Raw genomic sequence first — 24,093 nt, forward strand, 5'->3', positions numbered from 1 at the left:
GTGGACTAAGTCATTTTTTTTAAGACGTTTTGCGGCTTTGCCTAAAGTGTGCAAGCAGTTTACAAACATCACGTCGTCCCCATGATAAAACAACCCAAAATCTTCTTCTTTTGATAAGTTTTTCCTTGCACAGTAAAAGAACTTTCGAACTCACACCCTTTTCAATATGTTGCTCTTAGAACTCAATTTTTGTTTTGAAAATTATATAAACCGTTGTTTCTTTCTCTATATATTTGTTTAAGTCTTTCGTACATTGGATCAATATATATAGAGAGATGAAATAAACGTTGCGGGGTTAAACGATTTAGGGGGTTGAAAACCGCAAGGAATTATAGCAGAAGAAAACAAAATGGACAAAGTCAAAACGTACAAATCACAACGGAACAAAATTATGTATATAGATAGACTTGATCTTTTTCTCTATTCAGAGAAGGAATCCCATTTTTAAGGTGAGAAGTTTTCTCACGTTTCTTTTTGTGGAGGAGAATGCTCCTTGTCAAATCATAGGTCAGTAATAATTTATAAGGTTAATAACAATTTATTAAAATATAAATATATTTAAAATATTTAAATAAAAACATATTTAATCCAACAATTGCTTTATAGATTGATCATTTGAGTCGTCATCTAAAGTCAATTACGGTAACGACATTTGAAGTCAATTATGCATTTTTATATAAGAAAATTAAAACGTCTGCAATGTTTGATTGGTTAGGGATGAACGCGATTGTGATGTGCAGAAGTGAAAGGGATGTTACCTTTTGCTTACAAAAAGGAACTGAAAAAGTCATTGTGTTCATTTGATAAATAATAAGAAAAACTAATGAAGATGATTTTAAAACTTTGAGTTTTAACGATAAAGACAAAATAAATGGTAAAATGAATAGTAACAAATTTGACTTTTTAATGTAAAAATGTGATTTCTTCGTGAGTTTATGACTATCTGTTTGTTCTTAAGTTACTGTTGCCTTCAAAAAAAAAATTATATGGGTGCAATGTCAAGAGTAAACGCGAAGATGATATTTACAAATCAATAGAAAAAATGGGGAATTTCACTTGGAATAATAAGGTGGATTGTGGTGTTTTGTCCCACCTTCTAAACTTTTTTGACGGTCTAGTGTTATTCTAATGTATAGTGAGGCGAATTTGAAATTGGGTGCAAAGGAGGACTATTTATTTTGATCAACTAATCTAACCCAATCTGCCGCTGATATTTTACTTCTTGATTCGGATTATCAAAACGATCGGTTTTAACCCAACGAACAGACAATGCATTAGAATCACATAAAATTGCACTTGGAATATTAAACGGTTTGGTACTCGCACACCGTAGTAATTGATAATTCAGGCCAAAAAAACAAGGGGATGAACATTGGTATATAAATTGCAGCCCTGCAGAGCCAATAAGACTACCTATTCAATCTTGAATCCAATAACCAAATTCACAGTGTTTTACACGTGGATTTGAAAAGTGAATTAAATGTATTTATACAATTTAAATGTATTTATCTACGTGGATTATACAATTTAAATGTATTTATATACGTGGATTTGAAAAGTGAATTAAATATTAAAAAAGTGAATGTAACCTTATCATATTTAGCTTCAATACGACTGCATTTTGTCAAGGACAATGGTCCCTGCTTGGGAAGATACAGAAAATGGTTTGGTTGACTCATTTTCAAAACGAACAAATTTAAATAAGCATTTTAGGAAAGACATAAGGTAACATGATTGGTTCTTTATACCTTATAAAATCTTCATGCATATGTTGTTTGTTTCTTTTTACAATTTTGATAATAATCTGCCTTACACATACACAAAGATGATCGCAAACAGGTAAGAACAAATTAAACCCCGTATGTAAGTGCAACTGTTCAAATAATTTACTTGTTGAAAATTTTAGTGTTCCTTGATTTTCTCGGGAACCTAACACACCACCAGCAGCAATGGACTAAATCAGAACGTGCATTTTCAAATTGAAGAAAAATTTTCCAGGAAGAGCGAAAGAAAGGGATAGAGCAGTACACACCTGAGAACGTGGCCTGATTTCCCATTTTTTTCAAAAGTAGTCAAAACCCGAAAGCAATCAAGTCTGATCAATTGAAACACCACAACCCCTTTTATATTTTAAAATTGGTTTAGTCCTTAATTGGTGAGCCCGTGTTTCCCACCTTGTTTTATTTTTATGTTTCCCGGTCTCCCTCTCTCTTCTCTCAGTTCTCTCTTCTCCCTCACCTCTTCCGTAACTCTCTCTCCCTCGCTCTCTCGGCTCTCTCTATCTCAACCCCTCCGAGAGTTTTTCTTACCAACAAACATCACCATCGTCTTTATCTCGTCGCTACGAACTCAACCATAGTCTTGGCATCTTGAAAGTCGAACCACGAAGCCCCGTACACGAGCTCCGGCGAGCACCGCCCCTTTCGAGGCCATTTCCGGCCAAACCACGGCCAGTTGGCCGGCATGCAAGGTATCAATCTCTTCGTCTCGCTGAGTAATACAAATTTCCTTTTAGTTTCACTCAATTTCGTTGAGTATTGAAGAAGTTATACTCATTTGAATTTTACCCAGTTTCCGGCGAGCTCCGAGGCTTTCGAGGCATTTTCCGGCCAAACCACGGCGAGTTAGATGTCGTGTGAGGTATCATTCTCTTCGTCTCTTCAAGAGCTACAACTTTCGTTTTTGTCTTCGTCTCTTCAAGAGCTACAACTTTCGTTTTTGTCTCGCTTGATTTCGTTGAGTAGTGATAAAGTTATGGCCGTTTAAAATTAGGTGGTTTTCCTGCCGAATTTCCGGCCTTCTTCTTAGGCAAAACCAGGCATCTCAGGCCCTTTAGAAAACCCCTCGGGCCTTAGGCCCGTGTTGTCTTAAGCCCAAAACCCTAGCCCCTTTAGCTTTTAAGTTTTGTTACTTGGTTTTTAAAACCCTTAGGGCCTGGGCCGGTTTTGACTTAAAGGGCTTAAAGCCCTGTTAGTTTTTGTGAGGCCTTAGGGCCTTGGTGCTGTGGGTGTGTGTGTTAGGTGTGTGTGTGTATGAGTTTATGCATGCACATGCATGCCGTGTGTGTGTGTGTGTTTGGGGTTTAAGCCCAAACCACAATTCTTCACCCTAAACCCTTTTAACCCAAAAATCTTAGAAAATCCAAAACCCAATAGATCCTAATCCTATTTAATCTAAACCCTAATCCGGATTCAAGCCTAAAACTCGTTTGACCTAGTTTGACCGTTGACCCCCGGTCAACGTTGACTTTAGGGTTGACTTTTCGGGTTTTCGTCCGGGACTCTTCTTAGGGTAATTCGACGTTCTAAATCCGTTTCCAATGTCTGTTTTCCCAAATTCAATTTCTATTTTATAGTTTTATTTATTGGACTCTTTAATGTGCTTAGAGGCAATTATTGTGACGTTTTCATCTTCGCTAGTGGCGTAGCTTTTGGCAACTAAGTACTGTGAGTGGACCCCTTCTAAAATTACATGATTTTATAGTTTAATTGCATAAATGATTAGTATGCCTACGAATTTATGAAGTGATATATGTGAAGCCTGTTGATTTAAGATATTGATTATCGTCTTGTGTTTTGGTGAGGAATTAATTGTTAGCCTATTTTGAGCTATATTTTAATATATCGTATTTTTTATAAAAAACCATGAACTGGTAGACTATCTGATAGATGACGATAGGATGCTAGAACATGTTTTTGAACCCCTCTTTATAGTGTAGACGATGATCGGTAATCTATGTTATGAAGTGGTTATTTATGAGATGCATAAATATTTGTGCGTACCTAGTAGACACTATGCCACCTGGGGCGAGGAATTGGTGTTGGCATTTAGGCCGGGAGAAATAATCCCTAGCTACGGGCTGAGGGACATGGAGCAGGTATTGGGCCGGGAGTTGGTAATCTCTGGCTACGGGGGCAGAGACCACGGAGCAGGCATTGGGCCGGGAGTTATATTTATTCGGTGATCTTATTAGCAGCACACCGCGCTTACGAGACGATTTATGAGACGTTTACTGTTTTGATTTCCGCGATGTTATTCCGCGATATGGCTTTTGAGATATTTTGGCAAGCTAGGATTTTTATTAAATCCATCACTTATTATACTAGTAGTTTTCATTATATATAAACTTTGGGCGTTAGTACATTGATAACTGTTTTATCATTATTATATATATAAACTTGGTCCACTCACCTTTGTTTTGCGCCCCCATTCAGGACTTAGAATCAAGGCACATAATCTCAGCGTCAAGACACTTCCGCAGCAGCATCTTCGAGTCCTCTCGGGGTAGGGCTCACTCTGTTCATTCAATCTTATCTTAATTCTTGTTAGTGACTAGGTTTAGTTGTATGTTCTGAACACGTTCCTAATTTGTTAACTCCTTGTACTTTAAATTCATAACCCTTATTTATTTCTTATTCTTAGCTTTTGTATCAATTAATGGTTTTCGTCACCCCCGGGTGTCGGCCAGCACGTGTCGGTCCTGGCATTCGAGGAATATCAGAGTCGGGACGTGTCATCAATGCCAAAACAGAAATGACAATCAGCTAGCAGAAGCTATCCAGCAACAGGCATAACTATTCATGTTTCTGTAGATGATCAGTGCCAAAATTCTCTCACTCAAAAGCACTTCTATAGTAAACGAAAGTCATAGAGTTGAGGACTCAATCTATCTCAATCTATGATGGACTGCTGTTTGCAGCGGTGGTGACATTTCCGTTTATTTTGTTTGGGACTTGGGAGAAGAGTGCATTGGTAGAAGGAGATGGTTTTACCTCTGGAATTCCAGAATCTGTCACAGTAAATCCCCCGTTTTTCCTCTATCTTCCTGCCACAAAACCAATAGGTCCAATACAGAAAAGGAGAGTCAATATTAGCAAAACTAAATGCGAGAAAGAATTATATAATACTGAAACTGATAAGAATGCATGTAAGCATGCAGACATTACTTGGGTGAAACTCAAAACATTCAATTATCACCTCAGAATATCCTTGACAAAGAGTGTATATTTGGCAAACTGCTGAACATTTAATTGCCAGGTAGTAAGAAGAGGTATGAGCAGCGGGAGGACATGCTCTGCAACAAATTCTCACTTGGCGAGTTTTCAACCCAAAACAAAAATATACCCAAACTCAGAAATCTCTGTTTACAATCCCTTCTACTTTGCTTCCTGTTATCCCTGAGTCCCCACCCTCCATCTTCATTGTTCCACTTCTAAACTCCTGTTAAATTATCCGCGTTTCCTCTAAACCCCATCAAACTTTTTTTCTCACTCTTCAAAATCCAAACCACCATTTAAAATATACAAAATCACAATTAAATAAAGATTACAATACACTATATCACACTCAGAACCAAAATGTACTAAAACTAAAGATGAACTCAAAATCCTTAATAAATGTAAGTGTTCGTATTTAAATTTTATTTCCAAGGTAATTTTCCTACCGGAAAACTTTGATCTACAAAACCAAATTATATTTCTGAGCAAAAAAAAAAAAAAGAAAAAAAAAACAAACCAAATACAATATAGAAATACAGCTATTAAATTAAGCTTGATTTACATTATAGAAAGTCCATTCAAACAACTAAAAGGACATAAATGAAAATATTGAGAAAATAACCTCTTTAAAACACCGCCGGTTCCACTCTTCTAACGTTTTTAGTTTAACAAAACCAAATTAAACTGAAATTAAAATAAACCTCATTAATTAAATCAACCTACAGAAAACAAATTCACACTCACACATGTATAACGCAATACACACATGTACAATATATATAATTGAATGAGATACCTTGACGGCTTGTGTATTTGCAACCGTGCCCGGAGAAGAATATTACACAAAAAGGATTTTAATTATTTAATTAGTAGAACTATGTCACTGACAGTACGAATTGATAAATTAGATATACTCACACATCAATAATGATTTTAGTATTTGCAAAGTGTGCATAAGCTAATCTTGAAGCAGAATTTGTGGTATTAGTCTAGAAACCTGTAAATTGGCAACAATTTGTTCATCACCAAAAGATCCAGAGAGGATCCTGTTGGGAAATAGGCAATCAAAGGTTGCTTGTGACAATATGTCAACATGTCATGTCGTTTTAAGGATTGCATGCCTATTACTTTGGAGTAATAGTTCATGGACAAAGGGACTTTAAGGTTGTAAATTGTTAAAGCTTCTTTAGAGGAGATGTCAAATAAGCATGAGGATTATGTACTTCTTTGACACCTTTTGTATTTGGTTGGTCTCGATAATTAAACACTATATCCCTTATGTAAAAAATGAATAAAGAAAAAAAGAGATGTCAAATGGTCCCGTCATGAAACATGTCCACAATAACCGTATAATTTCTTTAAACAAAACGTCAATTCTGATATAGCATGATGTGAAAAAGCATACATTGCAACAGCCATGAAGAAAAATACCAGTTGGCAAGGCTCCCCTTAGTCTAGCAAGTGCCTGATCTGCAGGTCCACAAAACCGTAAACCAACAGTTTGCAACCTATTTACAACAGCTTGCGGTAAATTAAGTTCCTGTAAAAGAAAATAGTTATTAAGAAATAAATAATCTAATTCTGACCGACAATATATTCAAAATATAATGATTTTCACATCATTATTTCACAGTTGAGTTAACAAAACTCTTTTTGTGCTAGTTTAACTGTACGACAACATAGCTACCAAACCATTTGAACCCTTCGTTTCTATTATTAATTAAAGGATTTTTTTCCTTCTTTCTTTTCTTGAATTTCTATGGTGGAGATAGTCACATGTAATGACAGAAAAAAAAAAAAAAAAAACACGATGAATAAAAAATGCAAAGAATTCTCTTTAGAACATCAAGAAGTCACTTGAAATAGGTATTTTTTTCTTTCACAAAAAGGATAACTGGGTTTATGAACTTTGGTTGGAGCCTTGCTTCACATAATCTAAACGAAACTGAAGGATAAGATCCGTACACCTAGAGACAGCCGTAAACAAAACATGAAAAAATGAGCAAAAAATAGAGGCAGCAGCTCCCAAGCACAAGGGCAAGAGGGAAAAGCTGAGAAGACCCATAAGTATACCATGGTCAAGCTTTAAACCTCTCACCTAGCTAAGCCCTGAAAAACTCAAAGCAAGGAAGGACATGAAAGGCCATCAAAAACCATTTCATGTTTGATAATTGTAGTCATACATGTTGCAATGATGTTACACCACTTATAAGATCACAACGATTCAATTTTCATACCATAAAAAACACAACTCTCACAATATTAAATATGATATTCTTACAAAAAGACCAAAAAAAAAAAAAAACGAAGTTATTTACATAGACTACAAACGGTTTCAAAGCTACAGACAGAAGCCCCAAAAAATGAAGAACAAATTGTCCTGAAACAAAGCACACAGCCAAATCATATAACCAAGCAACAAATCTGAGCATATAAGATCACAAAGATTTAATTTTCACGCTATAGAAAACACATCTCTCACAATATTAAATAAAAAATTCTTACAAAAAAGGCTAAAAAGAAAAAAACGATATTATTTACCTTGAGTATAAATGGCTTCAAATGTCACATCTCGGCCCGGGTCGGATCACTTTCTGGGTCCGCTCCACCACCGTAGCACGATATTGTTCATTTTGGGCCCCGACTACGCCCTCACGGTAGTGTGGGAACTCACGAGCAACTTCCCAATGGGTCATACATTCTGGGAGTGCTCTAGCCCCCATTCTCGCTTAAATTCGGAGTTCCTACGGATAAGGGTGGATTTTTTTGCCAAATTACCATGCCAACCGAATTGCCAACCGTGCCATACCGATTTTGTGCCAAATTTTTTGTACCAATCAGTAATGGTACGGTATTGTACCGTATCAAAATTTCATGGTACGGTATTGGTAATGGATACCATTACCACGGTATTACCGTACCATACCGAAAATACAATATAATTTATAATTTATAATTTATATAATACATAATTATATAACACATATTTATAATATTCCAATCATTTGAAAATAAAACCCTACTTATATTAGCATTGTTGTTGGTGACTTTGATCTCTTAAAATTGTGGAAATCAAACACAAAAGTGCTCCTAATTCTTTCACAAATAGCCAAAATATCTTTGTAACCCCCACTTCTACTGTTGCTAGTGAAAATGCATTTAGTCTAGGGAGGGGGGTTGTGAACCCTTTTAGGGTATCCTTGACTCCTAAAATAATGGAGGCACTAGTGTGTACTAGTGGTTGGCTTAGGGCAGGTGAAGTAAACTTCTACAAGGACCAACGGAAGATATGCTTCAATTTTACAAGGAAATAGAAGAAGAGAAAACAAGAAAGATATGCTTTAATTTTTTTAGTAAATTTGTTATTAAATGGTTTTCAACTTTAATTCTTCTTGTTACTAATTAATATGTTTTCTTTGTTTGTAATGTAGGCTTGACACAAACTCAATCTTCTACAAGTTCAATGCCTCCTCCAAAAGCTTCGACATCTCAAGCTTGAATAACTGATCGATAAATTCTCATTTTTGAAGTTTACTTCCAATTTTCATTTGGTTTGAAACTTTAATTTCTATTTGGATTGTTAACTTCTATTTGTTTTGGTTCGTAACTTCTATTTGGATTGTAAGCTTAATTTTCATGATGAATCTTGATGCTTCATTTGAATTATTATGTGTGTGAATTGTGAATGATGAATAATAGATGAATTTAATCTATAATGTATGAGATAAAGGTACCAAAAAAAAGAGTTTTGCCCTTGAATTGGGTTAAAAAAACAAAAACATATTTTGTCCCAAAACAAAATGGCAATTACCATTGTCATACCATGTCAACCAAACTTTTGGCAATACCGAACTTCGGTATACCGAAAGTTTGGTACGGTAATGGTAATAGATTTTACCAAACCGAAAGTTTGGTACAGTAATTGGTACAAGGGCTTTGGTACGGTAACCGTACCGAACCCACCCCTACCTACGGAACCCGAAGCCAGTAAGCTCCCAAAAGGCCTCGTGCTAGGTAGGGATGAAAATATACATTTAAATATCACTCTCCTGGACGATGTGGGATATTACATCAAAGCTACACCCAGAAGACCCAAAAAATGAAGAACAAATTGTCCTGAACAAAGCACACAGCCAAATCATATAACCAAGAAATGGATAAGGATATAAACAAAAAAGAGAAAATCAGAAAAACGAAATTGAAATAATACATAGAACAATCTAAACCCTAAGAAAACCAAAACCCCATAAACAAAAAATTTAAAAAAAAAAAAAACTCATTAAAAAGGCAGATCCAATAACATCAAACGCAGCCGGATCATAACAAAAACAGAGCAGCAAAACCTCCAAACAAACAAAAAATGGCATAAATTAATGAAAGAAAATCAAATACATTACCGTTAGCAGGTCGTTCATTGTCGAGGGCGGCTGACAAATGCAACAAGTAAAAACTACAGCTTGCCAAGAAATTTAACAAAAACTAAAAATTTAAGAAAAAAATTGAAGGTTTTTCCCCTGTGAAGGACCTGGTTAAGTAAAAAAAACTCAAATTAAAAAAAAAAAATAGGACCACTAATCATCTCAACATAAAAAACTACCAGAAAAAAGTTAAAACACAATTAATAAAAAAATTAAAAACTCACCAACAAATCTTAGAAGTAAGAAATCCAGCCTCACAAAATCAAACATCAAATCCAATCGGCACCGATCCAAACGTTTTAAAGGCAAAAAAATTTGCAGGAGCAATTAATTCTCCCAGGGGCTTTTAACTGAAGCAATTTCCGCAAATAATTTGGATGAGAAAGATGAAAACGATGGGAAGATCCAAAACGCAGGGAACATAGAGTTTGAAAGAGACCGAAATACACACAAAAACCAACGAAAATGAAAAGAGAAACAACAGGCTATCCCTCACCTTAAATACACAGGGCTCTGAAGGCTGCAAGCAAAACCCCAATTCCGAAGAACCACGGTTTCCTAAAGCCAAAAACAAAACAAAATTAAACACAACAAAGTAGAATTCGAAGCTACAAAAAAAATACCCAAAATCACAATGACAAAATTTAAACAAAACAAAAAACAGAGCTAGAGTGATCGGAAATCTTCAGAAATGGTGAAGATGGCAATGGGAGGAGACTGTTGGTCACATCCGGTTCTGTAAAAGCACCCATATACCAGGTTGTTCTCTCTTCTCCATACGTGTGTCTGAGAGGCTTCGTTGTGCATAGCGTTTCTTGATTGTTTTGAAGATCTAGGTGATGCTTTGTGTTAACACAATTTTTTGTTTCATTAACTTGGTTCAGGTCCGGGGTCATGCGAATGGGTTGAGAACTCTCCCACACAGTGCTGCCATAACTACTGTAGATTGGCACCCGACGTTACCCATCTTCTTAACAGGATCAGCTGATAACTCTGTCCGAGTAACATCTTTGTCATAAATGTTTCCGACTTTATCTCCGTGTTGTCAGCGTGCCTGACGTTGAATGAAGTTCACTCCCGGTGCGTTTGAGCTGGTTTCGTTCTGGTTTTCATCCGAGCAATGCGTCTTGTATTCGTATATTCGTATGTAGGTGTAAATCATTGAACAGATTTCATAGAGCATAGCAATTCTTTGATGCACTCATCTTTTGCCTTTGGGGCTGGGAAATACCCTGTTTTATTCAACTTTATATCATTGAACAAATTCCGATCCAAAACATTCCAAAATATTTCGACCAATTAGAATCTGAAATTCCGAATCCGGGAAAGAAAAAAAAAATCGTATGGGAAGATCCGATCAGATTGAAAATCAGTCCACACAGCATGACAGAGCAATTTATTATACATAACCCTTTAGACAAACAAGATAGTTGATGACATTTTATATCACATTGCATCAGAATAAAAGAAAAAGAAAAAAAACACTTCCGATATTACATTGAATCTAAAAGAACGAAAGTTGAGCCACTCGAAATTTAAATTTTGGAGTACGCTTCTGCCCCAGCGAGAGCTACACGATATTACTTATCGTCGACTTTATTTCCTCATGATCCTTGTGGTTCCATATCTACAAAGTCAACAAAAAATATCTTATAATTAAAGGTAAATAAATTAACAGCTTAAAAATAATGCTTCGGCAGTCTTCTACCGAAATCTCTCATTAAACTCGGAAAATACAAACGAATTTAACGGGTGGAGTTCGGAAGTATATAAAGAATGAGGAGAGTAGAGCTTTACCGTTTACCTTTGAAATCTCCCTGCAACTTTGCCTTCACAGGCAATGGCCTTCGCATAATCCGAGCTTTTATATCATCAAAGAACCGGAAATAGGCATACCTCCAAGACGTCTTAAGAACTAAAGTACCACAAAAACTCCAGAATCCTATGATAAATCCAAGCACTAAGCTAACATAAAATCCGAAGCTTATGAGACCATCATCATCTTGTTTCGTCTTGTCACTTCCACTGCCATTAGGGACTGCAGGATCTTCCGTTGGTGCATCTCCCGGGCATTCTGGTGTGAGCGGTTGTCCGCAAAGTCCAAGATTTCCCGTAAATTGAGAAGCATTAAAACTTTGAAGTTGAGTACTTAGCGGAATTCTTCCTGATAAGTTGTTGTATGACAAGTCCAAGACACTAAGATAATGTAAACTCGAAAAACTCGGAGGAATGCTACCAGATATCTGGTTTCGTGACAAATCAAGCGATTCTAACATCTCCAGCTGACCAAAATTGTTAGGAAGCACCCCAGTAAAACTGTTTCTTGACAGGTTCAGAGAAATCAACTTCAGCAAGCTTGTTACACTTTCTGGAATGCCTCCGCTTAAGTTGTTGCCTGAAATGTCAATGCTTCTCAAAAGACGAAGATTTTGGCCGAACTCAACCTCTATTCCTTTCCAAAACAGTTGCACAAACGCAACAACGCCTCTGTCCTCTCTGACCTCCCCCTCGGGGGACATCGAAGACAACGCTGTTATGTTAGGGAGGCAATGTGGCAAGGCTCCGGATAGATTGTTCTTGGAGAAGTCCAAGACATGGAGGGCAGGAAGACCGCATAGACTTAAAGGTATGCTTCCATAAAACTCGTTCGACTTTAAGCGAAGAACCATCAACTTTGTTAGGCTCGGGCCAATCCATGTCGGTATCTTTCCAGATAGCTTATTGCCACCGAGGTCAACAACTCTTAATTCTGTACAGTTCTCCAAAGAAGGCAATTCTCCAGAAAGTTTGTTGTCCTGTAAGCGTAACAATAAAAGATATTGTAAGTAGCCTAATGAGCTTGGAATTTTCCCAGAGAGATTGTTCTTAGCCATGTTCAGGAAGAACAAACCTTGATACTGCATCCAACAACTAGGAAGTTCACCGGATAGCTGATTGTTGGAAAGGTCTAGATACTGCAAGTTTTGAGCTTCTGCTTTACAAAAGTAAGATAAGGGTCCCGAAAACATGTTTTGGGAGAGAATCAGGAGGATTACACTTGAAGGAAATGGCGGAAGTGGGCCTTCCAAGATATTACATGACAAGTCAAAATAACTGAAGGTGCAGTTTTTTGTTAACAGATTTGGCAACTTTCCATGGATTTGGTTCGTTGATAGGTTTAATTGGCCTAAGCTGGAAGACAGATCCCAAAACTTATCAGGTATAGAATCCGAAATCTCAGCATTAGCCATGTTAAGTGAAGTAAGTTTTGTCTGAGTTTGAATCCATTTCGGAAAAGCAGGGCCAACCTTGCAAGAGGACAAATCTAGAAATTCGATTTGGAAAGGGGGTTTCCAATCCGAGCTCAAGTTAAAAGACAAATGATTATGAGAAAAATCCAAAAGGTATAAACGGGAGAGATTGGAGAAGTGCACTTCAGTTATGACACCATTCAAAGAATTCCGAGAAAGATCCAACGTTTCGAGGCTGGAAAGTTGGCCCATACTCTCTGGTAGAGATCCGTTGAGTTGATTTTCGGAGATAGATAACTTGTGTAACAACGAAAGACCTGTAAAATCAGGCAGTGATCCGGTGAACTGGTTTCCAACTAGGGTCAAGGATCTTAGCTGGGAGAGTGGCTGAAAACTTTTTGGAAGAGATCCACTTACGTTGGTGCCCTCAATGTACAATTCTTTCAAGGATGAAAATCTTGTAAGGTTGTCAGGAAATGAACCCGAAAACGGGTTCCCAATTAAAGACAAGGACTCGAGGGTGTCTTGAGCACAAGACAAGTTTTCGACAGAGTCTTCAAGTCTGTCGGAAAGTGTATTTCCCTCTAAATTCAACGACTCTAAGCTGCAAAGGTTTCGAAAGGATTTCGGTATCCCACCTTCAAGTTTGTTAAATGAGAGATTAAGAGACACGAGAGAAACCATATTTGCGAAAACATTTGGGAAGGGACCTTGAATCTGATCATCAGTTAAACCAATGTAAACAAGGTTGGTGCTGACATTGGCCATCCAATAAAATATCGAAAGATCAAGAATATTATACGAGAGTTCAAGAACTTGAAGAGAGTTTGAAGAATTGACAAAAGAAAGCGAACTCAGTTTGACATTGGGAAGATCACACGAAGATAACTGAAGCTCAACAAGTGAAGGGAGTTTGCTTATAGATTCTGGCCAATTTACAACCTCGGAAAAATTAAGACGCGACATATTCAAGTACCTCAAGGAAGAAAGATGAGATAACCACTCGAGATTTTCAAATGTGACATCGTTGTCTGCAAGATCAAGAGTATACAAACTAGAGAGATTTCCGAGTTGGGGAGGAATTGGTCCGCTAAGATTAGCCCCTGCAAGTTTGAGTTGTTCCAATCGACTCAAAGAACCGATGAACTTGGGAATTTCTTGGAAATGATTGAAACTGAGGTCCAAGTAAGTTAGATATGGCAATTCAAGTAGAGAAGGAGCAATCACACCACTTAGAGTTCCAACACTACAAAGATCTAGGGTGACGACATGACCTGTTTCGTTATTGCAAGCTATTCCTCTCCACTCGCAACAATCTTTGCTGGTTTCCCAAGAGGCAAGATCGTTGAAATCGTCGATGAGGCCCTGTTTGAACTGAAGCAGAGCGGTTTTTTCTGCTTGTAAGCACCTGATGTTGGAAGTGATTCCAGCGCCCAGACAGCATTTGGCAGATGTAAGAGCGAACAAGACAGAATATAGGATTGTGAGCAACATGGTACGTGAAATGGTGAATTGAATTGTATGTGGACTTGGGAGTGAAAAGCAAGAGATGTTTTATAGGTTGATCTTTGTTGTCGTTATGTGGACGTTGAGAAAAGGTGGTAAAAAGAAGATATTTTTCAATGTGATCGGAACGCGAATAATACACAACGTGTCATTATACAAATGGTGAGATATGTGTATTAAAAGATTAATAACTTAAAAAATACAATTTTTCATCACTTATATAGAAAAAAACGTGTTGTACTATCCATGTTTCGGACACAATAAAAAAATTTCTCGGAAAAAAAGGAAGATGGAGTCGTGGAAAAAAAAAGCTGAGAGGAGGAAAAGTAGTAGCAAAAGGGGGTGGGGGGGGGGGGTGGAAGTGGTAAAGAAAAGGAGGGTAAGAGTAAGACTATCTCAAACTCTTGAGTTAAAATTTAAAATTTGTAATCTAAAAAATTTAGGTTTTAACCCCAAAGTAATTTTTATGCTTTAACCTTTTTTGGTTAAATTTTTAGCTCAACATTATTAAATAATGAATTTAGCGTAGTTTTTTTTTCTTAAAGTAACTTTTTTTTTATTAAATTATGTAGATTATCCTAATTTAATTTTATGAACATTTTAACCTAAAAATATTTTGATTGCAATAAATATTTAAAAATTACTAAACCAACATCATGAAACTCGTGGAACACTATGAAAGAATATGAAACACATAAAAAAAATTTAATTATTTTAATTGTTAGATTTAAATTTGGACCGTTAGATCTTTTTTACCGTTGGATTTGATCATATTAGATTTTAATTATTGGATTGAATGAATTTATAAACATAAAACTGAAAGAAAAAAAAATACACTTATATGGTGGGTTAACCCACTAACTCGGAGGGAATCCTAGCCTAAATATGCCTCAAAAATGAATTTTTGGTTAAGACTCATATTTGGATTCCATCCGGATCCTCTTTATGATCCTCACATTTCATTTATTTATCAAACATCGTGTGACCAGAAATCATTAAGTACTGTTTGTGTTTAATTTAAAAAAAAAAAATTATCGCATGATGTACGATGAACGGATAGGATGTAAGATCCTTATAAAGAGGATCCGGATGGAATCCAAATCTGAGAAAAGGGGAATAAGATCTTATTCGGATCCCCTTTGTGAAGATCTCGAAAATTACTTCATCATGTCCTTTTATCTGTCATCCTGCGGTTAGAAATCATTTTGAATTTTTTTTATTTAAAATTGAACACAAACAATACATGACAAAAACTAACCATAAGATATACGGCGAACGAACACTATAAAATGATCCCTAAAATCCATCCTCATCCGAGAAAAGGTGGAAAAGGGGGAAGAAGGGAAAATGTGGAAAGAATGAGGTAGGAAAAGGTGGTAAAGAGACAAATGTTGAGGAAAAATTAGAGTACACAACTCTAACTAAGTGTTGGAGAGACAAAATAAGTAAACAAATTACTTATATTACACTCACAAAATATTACAACACACAACTCTCAAAGATACACTTTAAAAGTTATGACACTTTCTCACTTCTAGAGACAAATTCTGAACCACTCATTCCTACAAAACTACTCTTACTTCTTACTCTCACTTAACTCTCTCTTGATTGCTCCTCTTACTTCTTCGTTATTCTTCTTTACTTGGTTACAACACCACACATAGCACTACACCTTACAATTTATACATGGCATAACCGACCTAGCCAAAGTCGGTGGACTTGGCTTGTGCATTTCCAGCCACTAACTTATATTACTTTCTAGAATTTTCACTAACATTCCATTACAACAATCTTAACATATTTGTTTAGATAATTCTAGATATAGGTAACCGAATTTGGTGCTATAATTACCTAGCATTTTCAGTGCATGCATGCACCGCCCACCTGCCATGCATATTTGAATCTTCTAGAACTTCTTGCTAGTACCACCGACTATTTTGCTAGGGTTTTCTAGAGTCCACACAAATTTGGCTGGTGTTGTTCAACACTAAAGTAGTTGAGAAAATGAGGGAAAGTGGTTGAGAAAATAAAGGTGGTGGGGGTATGGATTGGTGGGGGCATTGATTGGAGAAAGACTTAACACGTGAAGGAGGGGAAAGGAAGAAGAAAAGAAAGGTGGTGGGGGCATGGATTTGAGAGAGACTTCATATGTGAAGGAAGGAAAAGGAAGCAGGAAATGTGGCTACTCCGAGGATGGAGGATGTAGGCATAACCTCATAAATATTGTGTTTCATTTATTATATTTTCTTACCGTTGATTATATTTTGTATAGTTTGTGCGAAATCTATTCCAATACAGATCATTAGAATAGGATGAATTAGAGAATTACATGAATTTGCAATTGGAATATTAAGCAGCTTGAGACTAGTACTCTATAATAAATTAATAATTGAACATTCAGGCCAAAAAACAAGGGGATGAACATTGGTATATAATGTGATCGAACTGCTCAAAATCGTAATCTGTCCAACCTCTACAATCCGGAATTCGAAGACAGTCGGGGACAATTGTGGGACCACTATTTGTAGGATGATGCCCCACAAGGCATCTAAGGTCCAACAGTCCGGAGGTGACCTTCCTATTCATAGGAAGAAATTTTTCATGGTGGTGGAAATACGAATGGTACACTACGTATTTTTATGTAAGTAGTAGGAAATTTTATTTTTTAAGTTATTAACTTTTTAACACACATATCTCACTATTTATATAGTGACACGTGATGTACACACCCATAAAAATCTGTCATCAACAGGAGTCCCTTACACAATGTTGATTGCACTCACATCTGTTGATTGCACTTCATTGGAGATGCCAATCTCTTTTTGAATGGTAGCATGCTCTTCTAAGAGTTTATTTTCTGTTTCCTTCTCAATCGGTGTTTTCTTCTTCCTCACTTTCCTAGATTTTTTAGAAACCTTAATCATAAAAGGAAATTGGTTTTAGTAGTGACTCTTTTTTTTTCCAAATAGTTTTAGAGAGACAATAATATTTGCCCCCTTTCCCCCATCCAAAATTATGAATGCTACATACCCTCAAAGTTCCGCCTGCTTGAAGGTTTATGAGGAATCTGCTGGCAACAACTTATGCACCAAATCTATGTACTTTTTTCCATCATTCGTTAAACCATTGTCCCTAAAGTGCAATTGGTCCCTTTAAAAACTATGTCCTTCTAATGGGCCAGCTGGGCTTGGGTTCCAAGGCAGAAAGGCCTGGGTCCGTTCGTTTTGGGTCAAAGGCCTGGGCTTGAATGCCAAACTCTGATCCTGAGTTTCGTATATACTTTTCAAAAGAATGGTATGAGGCCTTTGCGTTTATCTGTGAGGAATTTCTTTAGTGAAATCTTCAATGGTACTCATATCCTTCAAAATTGTTTTTTATTTACATTTTTGTGTATGTTGTTATTTGAGAATGGGCTGTTTATCTTGGTACTTGCTGCGTCCAACTCCATAGACTTTTGATGTTGTCAGAATTTCATAGCTACCATACAAAAACCAGTTTTGTTTCTATCAACCATGCTCTAATTTATTTTGAGTTTGTATATTTCAAGTGAAAACGAGGTTAGTTTTGCATTGGTTTGTCCCCTTTTATTGAGCAATGTATCTAAGTTTGAAGAAAATGCCCTGAACTAAACCACGCATGCCAGCCCTTTTGAAAATCAGTTCAGAGAAGACTACTGTCAACCGTCTGAAAAAAGACATCAAGCAACTCAATCTCAAGCTATCAGAACTTCAGGCTTTGTTGGAGGAAAAAGATGGTGAATTATGCCAGCTAAGAAGGTAAAGTTTTTCATTGTTTCATCGCTTTAGAGTTTAGAGTGTCACGTTTTATAATTTGTATATACTTGGTGCTAGAGTTCGTCAGTATTTTGAGACTATCATGTTTTTCTCTCTTCCTTATTCCTTTATTTCATTTTTGAAAATCAGTTATTGTTCATCAGTAGCCGATGCAAGCACTGAACGAACCAGGAGTTCATCAAGTGTAGTGCATGAGCAAAATCGTATTATATCTAAAGATACTCAGGAAACTTGCCCTCCTGATACTTTTCAAATAGGGGAAGCAGAGGTGGATCCAGATTGGGTTGTTGCTGGAAACATGGGAAGTAGACCAGAATTTAACATATCTAAGTCTGATCCTAATTTAAGTTCTCAATCAAGTCCTCGCATGAGAGATGGTGGAACTGCTGATGGTATTCAGCTGTTCGAGGATGGCACCTATAATGGTAGGTAACTTCTATATCTGAATTATTTTTCCTTTGTGTAGTGGGGATGGTGCAGTAGCTGTTATGGAGATTATCTGTTAAGTAACTATGGAATATGATTGCAGAAAATGGCAGGGAAAGCCATGTAGAAGACTTCCCTGAAGTTAAGGTTGACTTCCAGGTAAATTGCTTCTAAGGCATGATTGGATCTTGATGCTACAAGCATGTATTCAATTCATTGCGGTTTTGTATTTTTGTTGCTCCCTTCTTTCTGATACTTTTCTTCAGCTTCAGTTGTTTATGTTTTATTGGAGACTTCATAACTTTCAGATCATCATTGTTTTTAGGAGACATTTTTGGGCCACACAAGTCCAATAACTCGCTGTCGCTTTTCTGCATCTGGAAACAATATAGCCAGCGCATCTGAAGATGGCACAGTAAGGTATTTTTTCTATAGTTACTAAAGTGCTATATTTATTGTTCAACTCCTTGACTATTGGCTGATTTCTCAACTCTTTGACCATTGGCTGTTTTCAAATCGTAATCTGTATTTGTTCATTAAACAGGATATGGACGTATGACTCATCAACTCCGTCATCTAGAAATGCAACAATCTATTGTGGAGCCAAGATATTGTCACTTGACTGGGAGTGTAAATCTGACCGATTGGTATGCAGATTAGATTTTCAAAGTGCCCTCAGATATGGCTTGGCATTGGAATGTTAACCTGATTATTTGACATTGGAAATATCTATTTTAAGTGTTTTTGTTCTTTTGACAAAAGCTTCTCATAGGCACTGCTGATGGAGGCATTAAAGCATGGAATGTCGATGCAAAGAGAGTTGTCTGTGATCTTAGCACGAGTCAAGAATTTCCTAGGTTCAACTTCTTCCTAATGTTACTTGCGTACTATTGTGTACTTTTGGTGCGCTTATTTACCTTTTTTTCCTTGCTACAGTATCTTGGATATAAAGTGCAGCCCTGTAGAGCCAATTTTTGTTACTGCAGCAGCATCCAAGGGGTATGTTCTTTATGTAATCTTATCATATTGTCCATACACCTCTGTGTTTGATCAAATTCTCCGCACCTATTGTAACAATCCTCTTCAACTGAAGTATGGCATGAGCACTGTGAATGATTATAATTTGGTCATGAAAGATTCTTCTTACTGTTTACTTACATGCATATATGTCCGTGTTGAGGGTTTGGGCATAATTTTCATGAATGTCTGTATTACGACTTTTACTGTATTTGTAGGCACGGATCAAGTTTTGTTGATAGTATGGGGTTTGCTTCATTAACCGTGTGGAACATGAAGACGTGGAAGGCTATGGTATGTGTTTTCTTTGTACCAGAAGAGCATATATGCATGATATAGCAACTTCTACTCTTATGTCCTTTTCTTTTCTGAGAAGACACTGGTAAATTTATTCCTTAACAATCATTTGGGTTTCGTGAAGACAGTTCTTCCTCTTGGTAAAGATCCACCTGCAATTACATCCCTTAGTTTCAATCACAATGGGAAAATTTTAGCGGCCGCTGCAACTGATGGAATGATTCACATGTTTGGTATCCTTGATATATTTTTTATCACTTTTGCATTACTTGAGTGGTATTTATTTATTGACCAAAAAAAAAAAAAAAAGAAGAGTGATATTTATTTTTCCAAGATGGCTAAATTTATCGCCCTGAACAAGGGCATTTAGCTGTATGGTCAAGCCCTTGTCTTAATGGAATCATAAATGGGTGCCCCCTTTCTCCATAGCTTAGCTTGCCTACATATGTACACGTACTCATAAATATATGAACACCTTAACAAGCCAAAGATATGTCTGCCTGTCTACAAATAACTGGGTGGCCTGCACATGACTCTGCTATAAGCTCCATTCTTTTCGGGCCTGATGAGACAAGTATTTTCAGTTTGGGAGTAGATGGAAAGGCAAGCGCTTTACGATCATTTTTGCACCAAATTTTGATTAGAGAATTTGATATTTGTCCCCGTTGGTAGTTGAACTGCAGCTGGTCTATGATTTTGTCCTCTCAAAAGTATTTGCCTAACAGAACTGTTTTGCGGTGTCAGGTGTTTGAATGGAGCTTGCAAAACCAAGGTCAAATCCTTTGGTCAAGGAACTGTAGCAGGTACTTTTTCTTTGGCATCTCAATATTATTAGTAGATATCGGTTACACTGCAGACTTGCCAAACAAAACTATTTCGCCATACACCTGATTAATTTGCACTGCTCCCTTCCATTCCATAGGTTCTGTGACCCCGAGAGCTCAAAAAATTGCAGACATGAAATGGCTTTAGATGCCAATGGGAGGAGACTGTTGGTCACATCCGGTTCTGTAAGAGCACCCATATACCAGGTTGTTCTCTCTTCTCCATACGTGTGTCTGAGTGGCTTCGTTGTGTATAGCGTTTCCTGATTGTCGTGTTTTGAAGATCTAGGTGATGCTTTGTGTTAACACAATTTTTTGTTTCATTAACTTGGTTCAGGTCCGGGGTCATGCGAATGGGTTGAGAACTCTCCCACACAGTGCTGCCATAACTACTGTAGATTGGCACCCGACGTTACCCATCTTCTTAACAGGATCAGCTGATAACTCTGTCCGAGTAACATCTTTGTCATAAACGTTTCTGACTCTATCTCCGTGTTCTCAGTGTGCCTGACGTTGAATGAAGTTCACTCCCAATGTGTTTGAACTGGTTTCCTTCTGGTTTTCTTCCGAGCAATGCGTCTTGTATTCGTGTGTAGGTGTAAATCATTGAACAGATTTCATAGAGCATGGCAATTCTTTGATGCACTGATCTTTTGCCTTTGGGGCTGGGAAATACCCTGTCTCCAATCCAAAACATTACATTGAATCTAAAAGAACGAAAGTTGAGCCCCTCAAAATTTATTGAACTTTATATGATTGTTGTCGGAACTATATTACACATGGCTACAACTTGGATAGGAATATCTGATTCCGAGCCAAAACATTTCAAAATATTTCGACCAATTAGAATCTGAAAATTCCAAATCCGAAAAAGAATAAAAAAAAAATCATATGGGAAGATCCGATCCGATTGAAAATCAGTCCACACAGTATGACAGAGCAATCTATATTATACATAACCCTTTAGACAAACAGGATAGTTGATGACATTTTATATCACATTGCATCAGAATAAAAGAAAAAGTAAAAAACACTTCCGATATTACATTGAATCTAAAAGAACAAAAGTTGAGCCACTCAAAATTTAAATTTTGGATTACGCTTCTGCTCCAGCAGGAACGATATTACTTGTCTTCGACTTTTTTTCCTCATGATCCTTGTGGTTTCATATCTACAAAGTCAACAAAAAGTATCTTAAAATTAAAAGTAAATAAATAAAAAGCTTAAAAATAATGTTTCGGCAGTCTTTCACCGCAATATATCATTTAATTCGGAAAATACAACCGAATATAATCGGTGGAGTTCAAAAATATATAACGAATGAGGAGAGTAGAGCTTTACCGTTTACCTTTGAAATCTCCCCTACAGCTTTGCCTTCAAAGGCAACGGTCTTCACATAATCCGAGCTTTTATACCATCAAAGAACCGGAAATAGGCATACCTCCAAGATGTCTTAAGAACTAAAGTACCACAAACACTCCAGAATCCTATGATAAATCCAAGCACCAAGCTAACATAAAATCCGAAGCTTATGAGACCATCATCATCTTTTTTGGTCTTGTCACTTCCACTGCCATTAGGGACTGAAGGATGTTCCGTTGTTGCATCTCCCGGGCATTCTGGTGTGAGCGGTTGTCCGCAAAGTCCAAGATTTCCCGAAAATTGAGAAGCATTAAAACTTTGAAGTTGAGTACTTAGCGGAATTCTTCCTGATAAGTTGTTGTATGACAAGTCCAAGACACTAAGATAATGTAAGCTCGAAAAACTCGGAGGAATGCTACCAGATATCTGGTTTTGTGACAAATCAAGCGATTCTAACATCTCCAGCTGACCAAAGTTGTTAGGGAGCACCCCGGTAAAACTGTTTCTTGACAGGTTCAGAGAAATCAACTTCAGCAAACTTGTTACACTTTCTGGAATGTCTCCGCTTAAGTTGTTGCTCGAAATGTCAATGCTTCGCAAATGAAAAAGATTTTGGCCGAACTCAATCTCTATTCCTTTCCAACTCAGTAGCACAAACCCAAGGATCACGTCCTCCACGTCGGGGGACATCGAAGACAAGGCTGTTATGTTAGGGAGGCAATGTGGCAAGGCTCCAGATATATTGTTCTTGGAGAAGTCCAAGACATGAAGGGCAGGAAGACTGCATAGACTTAAAGGGATGCTACCATAAAACTCGTTCGACTTTAAGCGAAGAACCAGCAACTTTGTTAGGCTCGGGCCTATCCATGCTGGTATCTTTCCAGATAGTTTATTGGCACCGAGGTCAACAACTCTTAATTCTGTACAATTCTCCAAAGAAGGCAATTCTCCGGAAAGTTTGTTGTCGTGTAATCGTAACAGTTCAGCTCTCTTTAAGTAGCCTAATGAGCTTGGAATTTTCCCGGAGAAATTTTTCATAGCCATGTTCAAAGAGAACAAATTTTGAAACTGCATCCAACAACTAGGAAGTTCACCAGATAGCTGATTGTGAGAAAGGTCTAGACCAAAGAGGTTTGGAGATTCTGTTTCACAAAAGGAAGATAAGGGTCCTGAAAACATGTTTTTGGAGAGATACAGGATGAATACATTTGAAGGAAATGGCGGAAGTGGGCCGTCCAAGAGATTAGATGACAAGTCAAAATAACGGAAGGTGCAGTTTTTTGTCGACAGATTTGGCAACTTTCCATGGATTTGGTTCATTGATAGGTTTAAAACGTCTAAGCTGGAAGACAGATCCCAAAACTTATCAGGTATAGAATCCGAAATCTCAGCATTAACCATGTAAAGTGAAGTAAGTTTTGTCTGAGTTTGAATCCATTTCGGAAAAGCAGGGCCAACCTTGCAAGAGGACAATCCTAAATATTTGATTTGGAAAGGCGGATTCCAATCCGAGCTCAAGTTGAAAGACAAAGGATTATGAGAAAAATCCAAAAATTCTAAACGGGAGAGATTGGAGAAGTGCACTTCAGTTATGACACCATTCAAAGAATTCTGAGAAAGAACCAACATTTCGAGGCTGGAAAGTTGGCCGATACTCTCAGGTAGAGATCCGCTGAGTTGACTGTAGGAGATAGTTAACTGCCTTAACAATGAAAGACCTGTAAAATCAGGCAGTGATCCGGTGAACTGGTTTCGAACTAGGTTCAAGTTTCTTAGCTGGGAGAGTGGCTGAAAACTTTTTGGAAGAGATCCACTTAGGTTGCTGTCACCAATGAACAAAGCTTTCAAGGATGAAAATCTTGTAAGGTTATCAGGAAATGAACCCGAAAAACCACTCAAGAACAAGAACTCGAGGGTGTCTTGAGCACAAGACAAGTTTTCAACAGAGTCTTCAAGTCTATCGGAAAGTTTGTTTTTCTCTAAACTCAACCACTCTAAGCTGCAAAGGTTTCGAAAGGATTTTGGTATCCCGCCTTCAAATTTGTTATACGAGAGATCAAGATACACGAGCGAAACCATGTTTGCAAACACATCTGGGATGGGACCTTGCAACTGATTACCAGATAAACCAATGTGAACAAGGTTGGTGCTGACATTGACCACCCAATAAAATATCGAAAGATTAAGAAAATTATTCGAGAGTTCAAGGACTTGAAGAGAGT

General features: G+C 37.2%; 2 protein-coding genes across 5 annotated transcripts in view; one reads left to right on the top strand and one right to left on the bottom strand.

Annotated features, from left to right (window-relative positions):
* Positions 1 to 21,246, top strand: part of LOC126617134 (uncharacterized) — a 40,811-nt gene extending 19,565 nt beyond the window's left edge. The window contains exons 4-16 of one of the 4 annotated variants that reach the window (XM_050285185.1): positions 17,783 to 17,927; positions 18,075 to 18,370; positions 18,475 to 18,530; positions 18,697 to 18,791; positions 18,916 to 19,018; positions 19,134 to 19,228; positions 19,308 to 19,370; positions 19,607 to 19,682; positions 19,810 to 19,918; positions 20,176 to 20,288; positions 20,430 to 20,488; positions 20,608 to 20,716; positions 20,847 to 21,246. In XM_050285185.1, the coding sequence (XP_050141142.1) occupies positions 17,783 to 17,927; positions 18,075 to 18,370; positions 18,475 to 18,530; positions 18,697 to 18,791; positions 18,916 to 19,018; positions 19,134 to 19,228; positions 19,308 to 19,370; positions 19,607 to 19,682; positions 19,810 to 19,918; positions 20,176 to 20,288; positions 20,430 to 20,488; positions 20,608 to 20,716; positions 20,847 to 20,981 (1,454 nt within the window). In that variant the 3' untranslated portion in view covers positions 20,982 to 21,246. The remainder of the gene's footprint in view (positions 1 to 17,782; positions 17,928 to 18,074; positions 18,371 to 18,474; positions 18,531 to 18,696; positions 18,792 to 18,915; positions 19,019 to 19,133; positions 19,229 to 19,307; positions 19,371 to 19,606; positions 19,683 to 19,809; positions 19,919 to 20,175; positions 20,289 to 20,429; positions 20,489 to 20,607; positions 20,717 to 20,846) is intronic. The other 3 variants (XM_050285190.1, XM_050285192.1, XM_050285196.1) reach the window with 3 other exon arrangements.
* LOC126617056 (receptor-like protein EIX2) overlaps positions 10,778 to 24,093 on the bottom strand; it is a 108,962-nt gene continuing 95,646 nt past the window's right edge. Inside the window, exons 3-5 of the mRNA XM_050285129.1 lie at positions 21,951 to 22,439; positions 11,213 to 11,311; positions 10,778 to 11,042 (exon numbers count right to left, since the gene is read on the bottom strand). Coding sequence (XP_050141086.1) covers positions 11,012 to 11,042; positions 11,213 to 11,311; positions 21,951 to 22,439 — 619 coding nt within the window. The 3' untranslated portion in view covers positions 10,778 to 11,011. The remainder of the gene's footprint in view (positions 11,043 to 11,212; positions 11,312 to 21,950; positions 22,440 to 24,093) is intronic.

Source organism: Malus sylvestris, chromosome 1, assembly GCF_916048215.2.
Source record: "Malus sylvestris chromosome 1, drMalSylv7.2, whole genome shotgun sequence".
In the NCBI taxonomy this organism is placed as follows: Eukaryota; Viridiplantae; Streptophyta; class Magnoliopsida; order Rosales; family Rosaceae; genus Malus; species Malus sylvestris.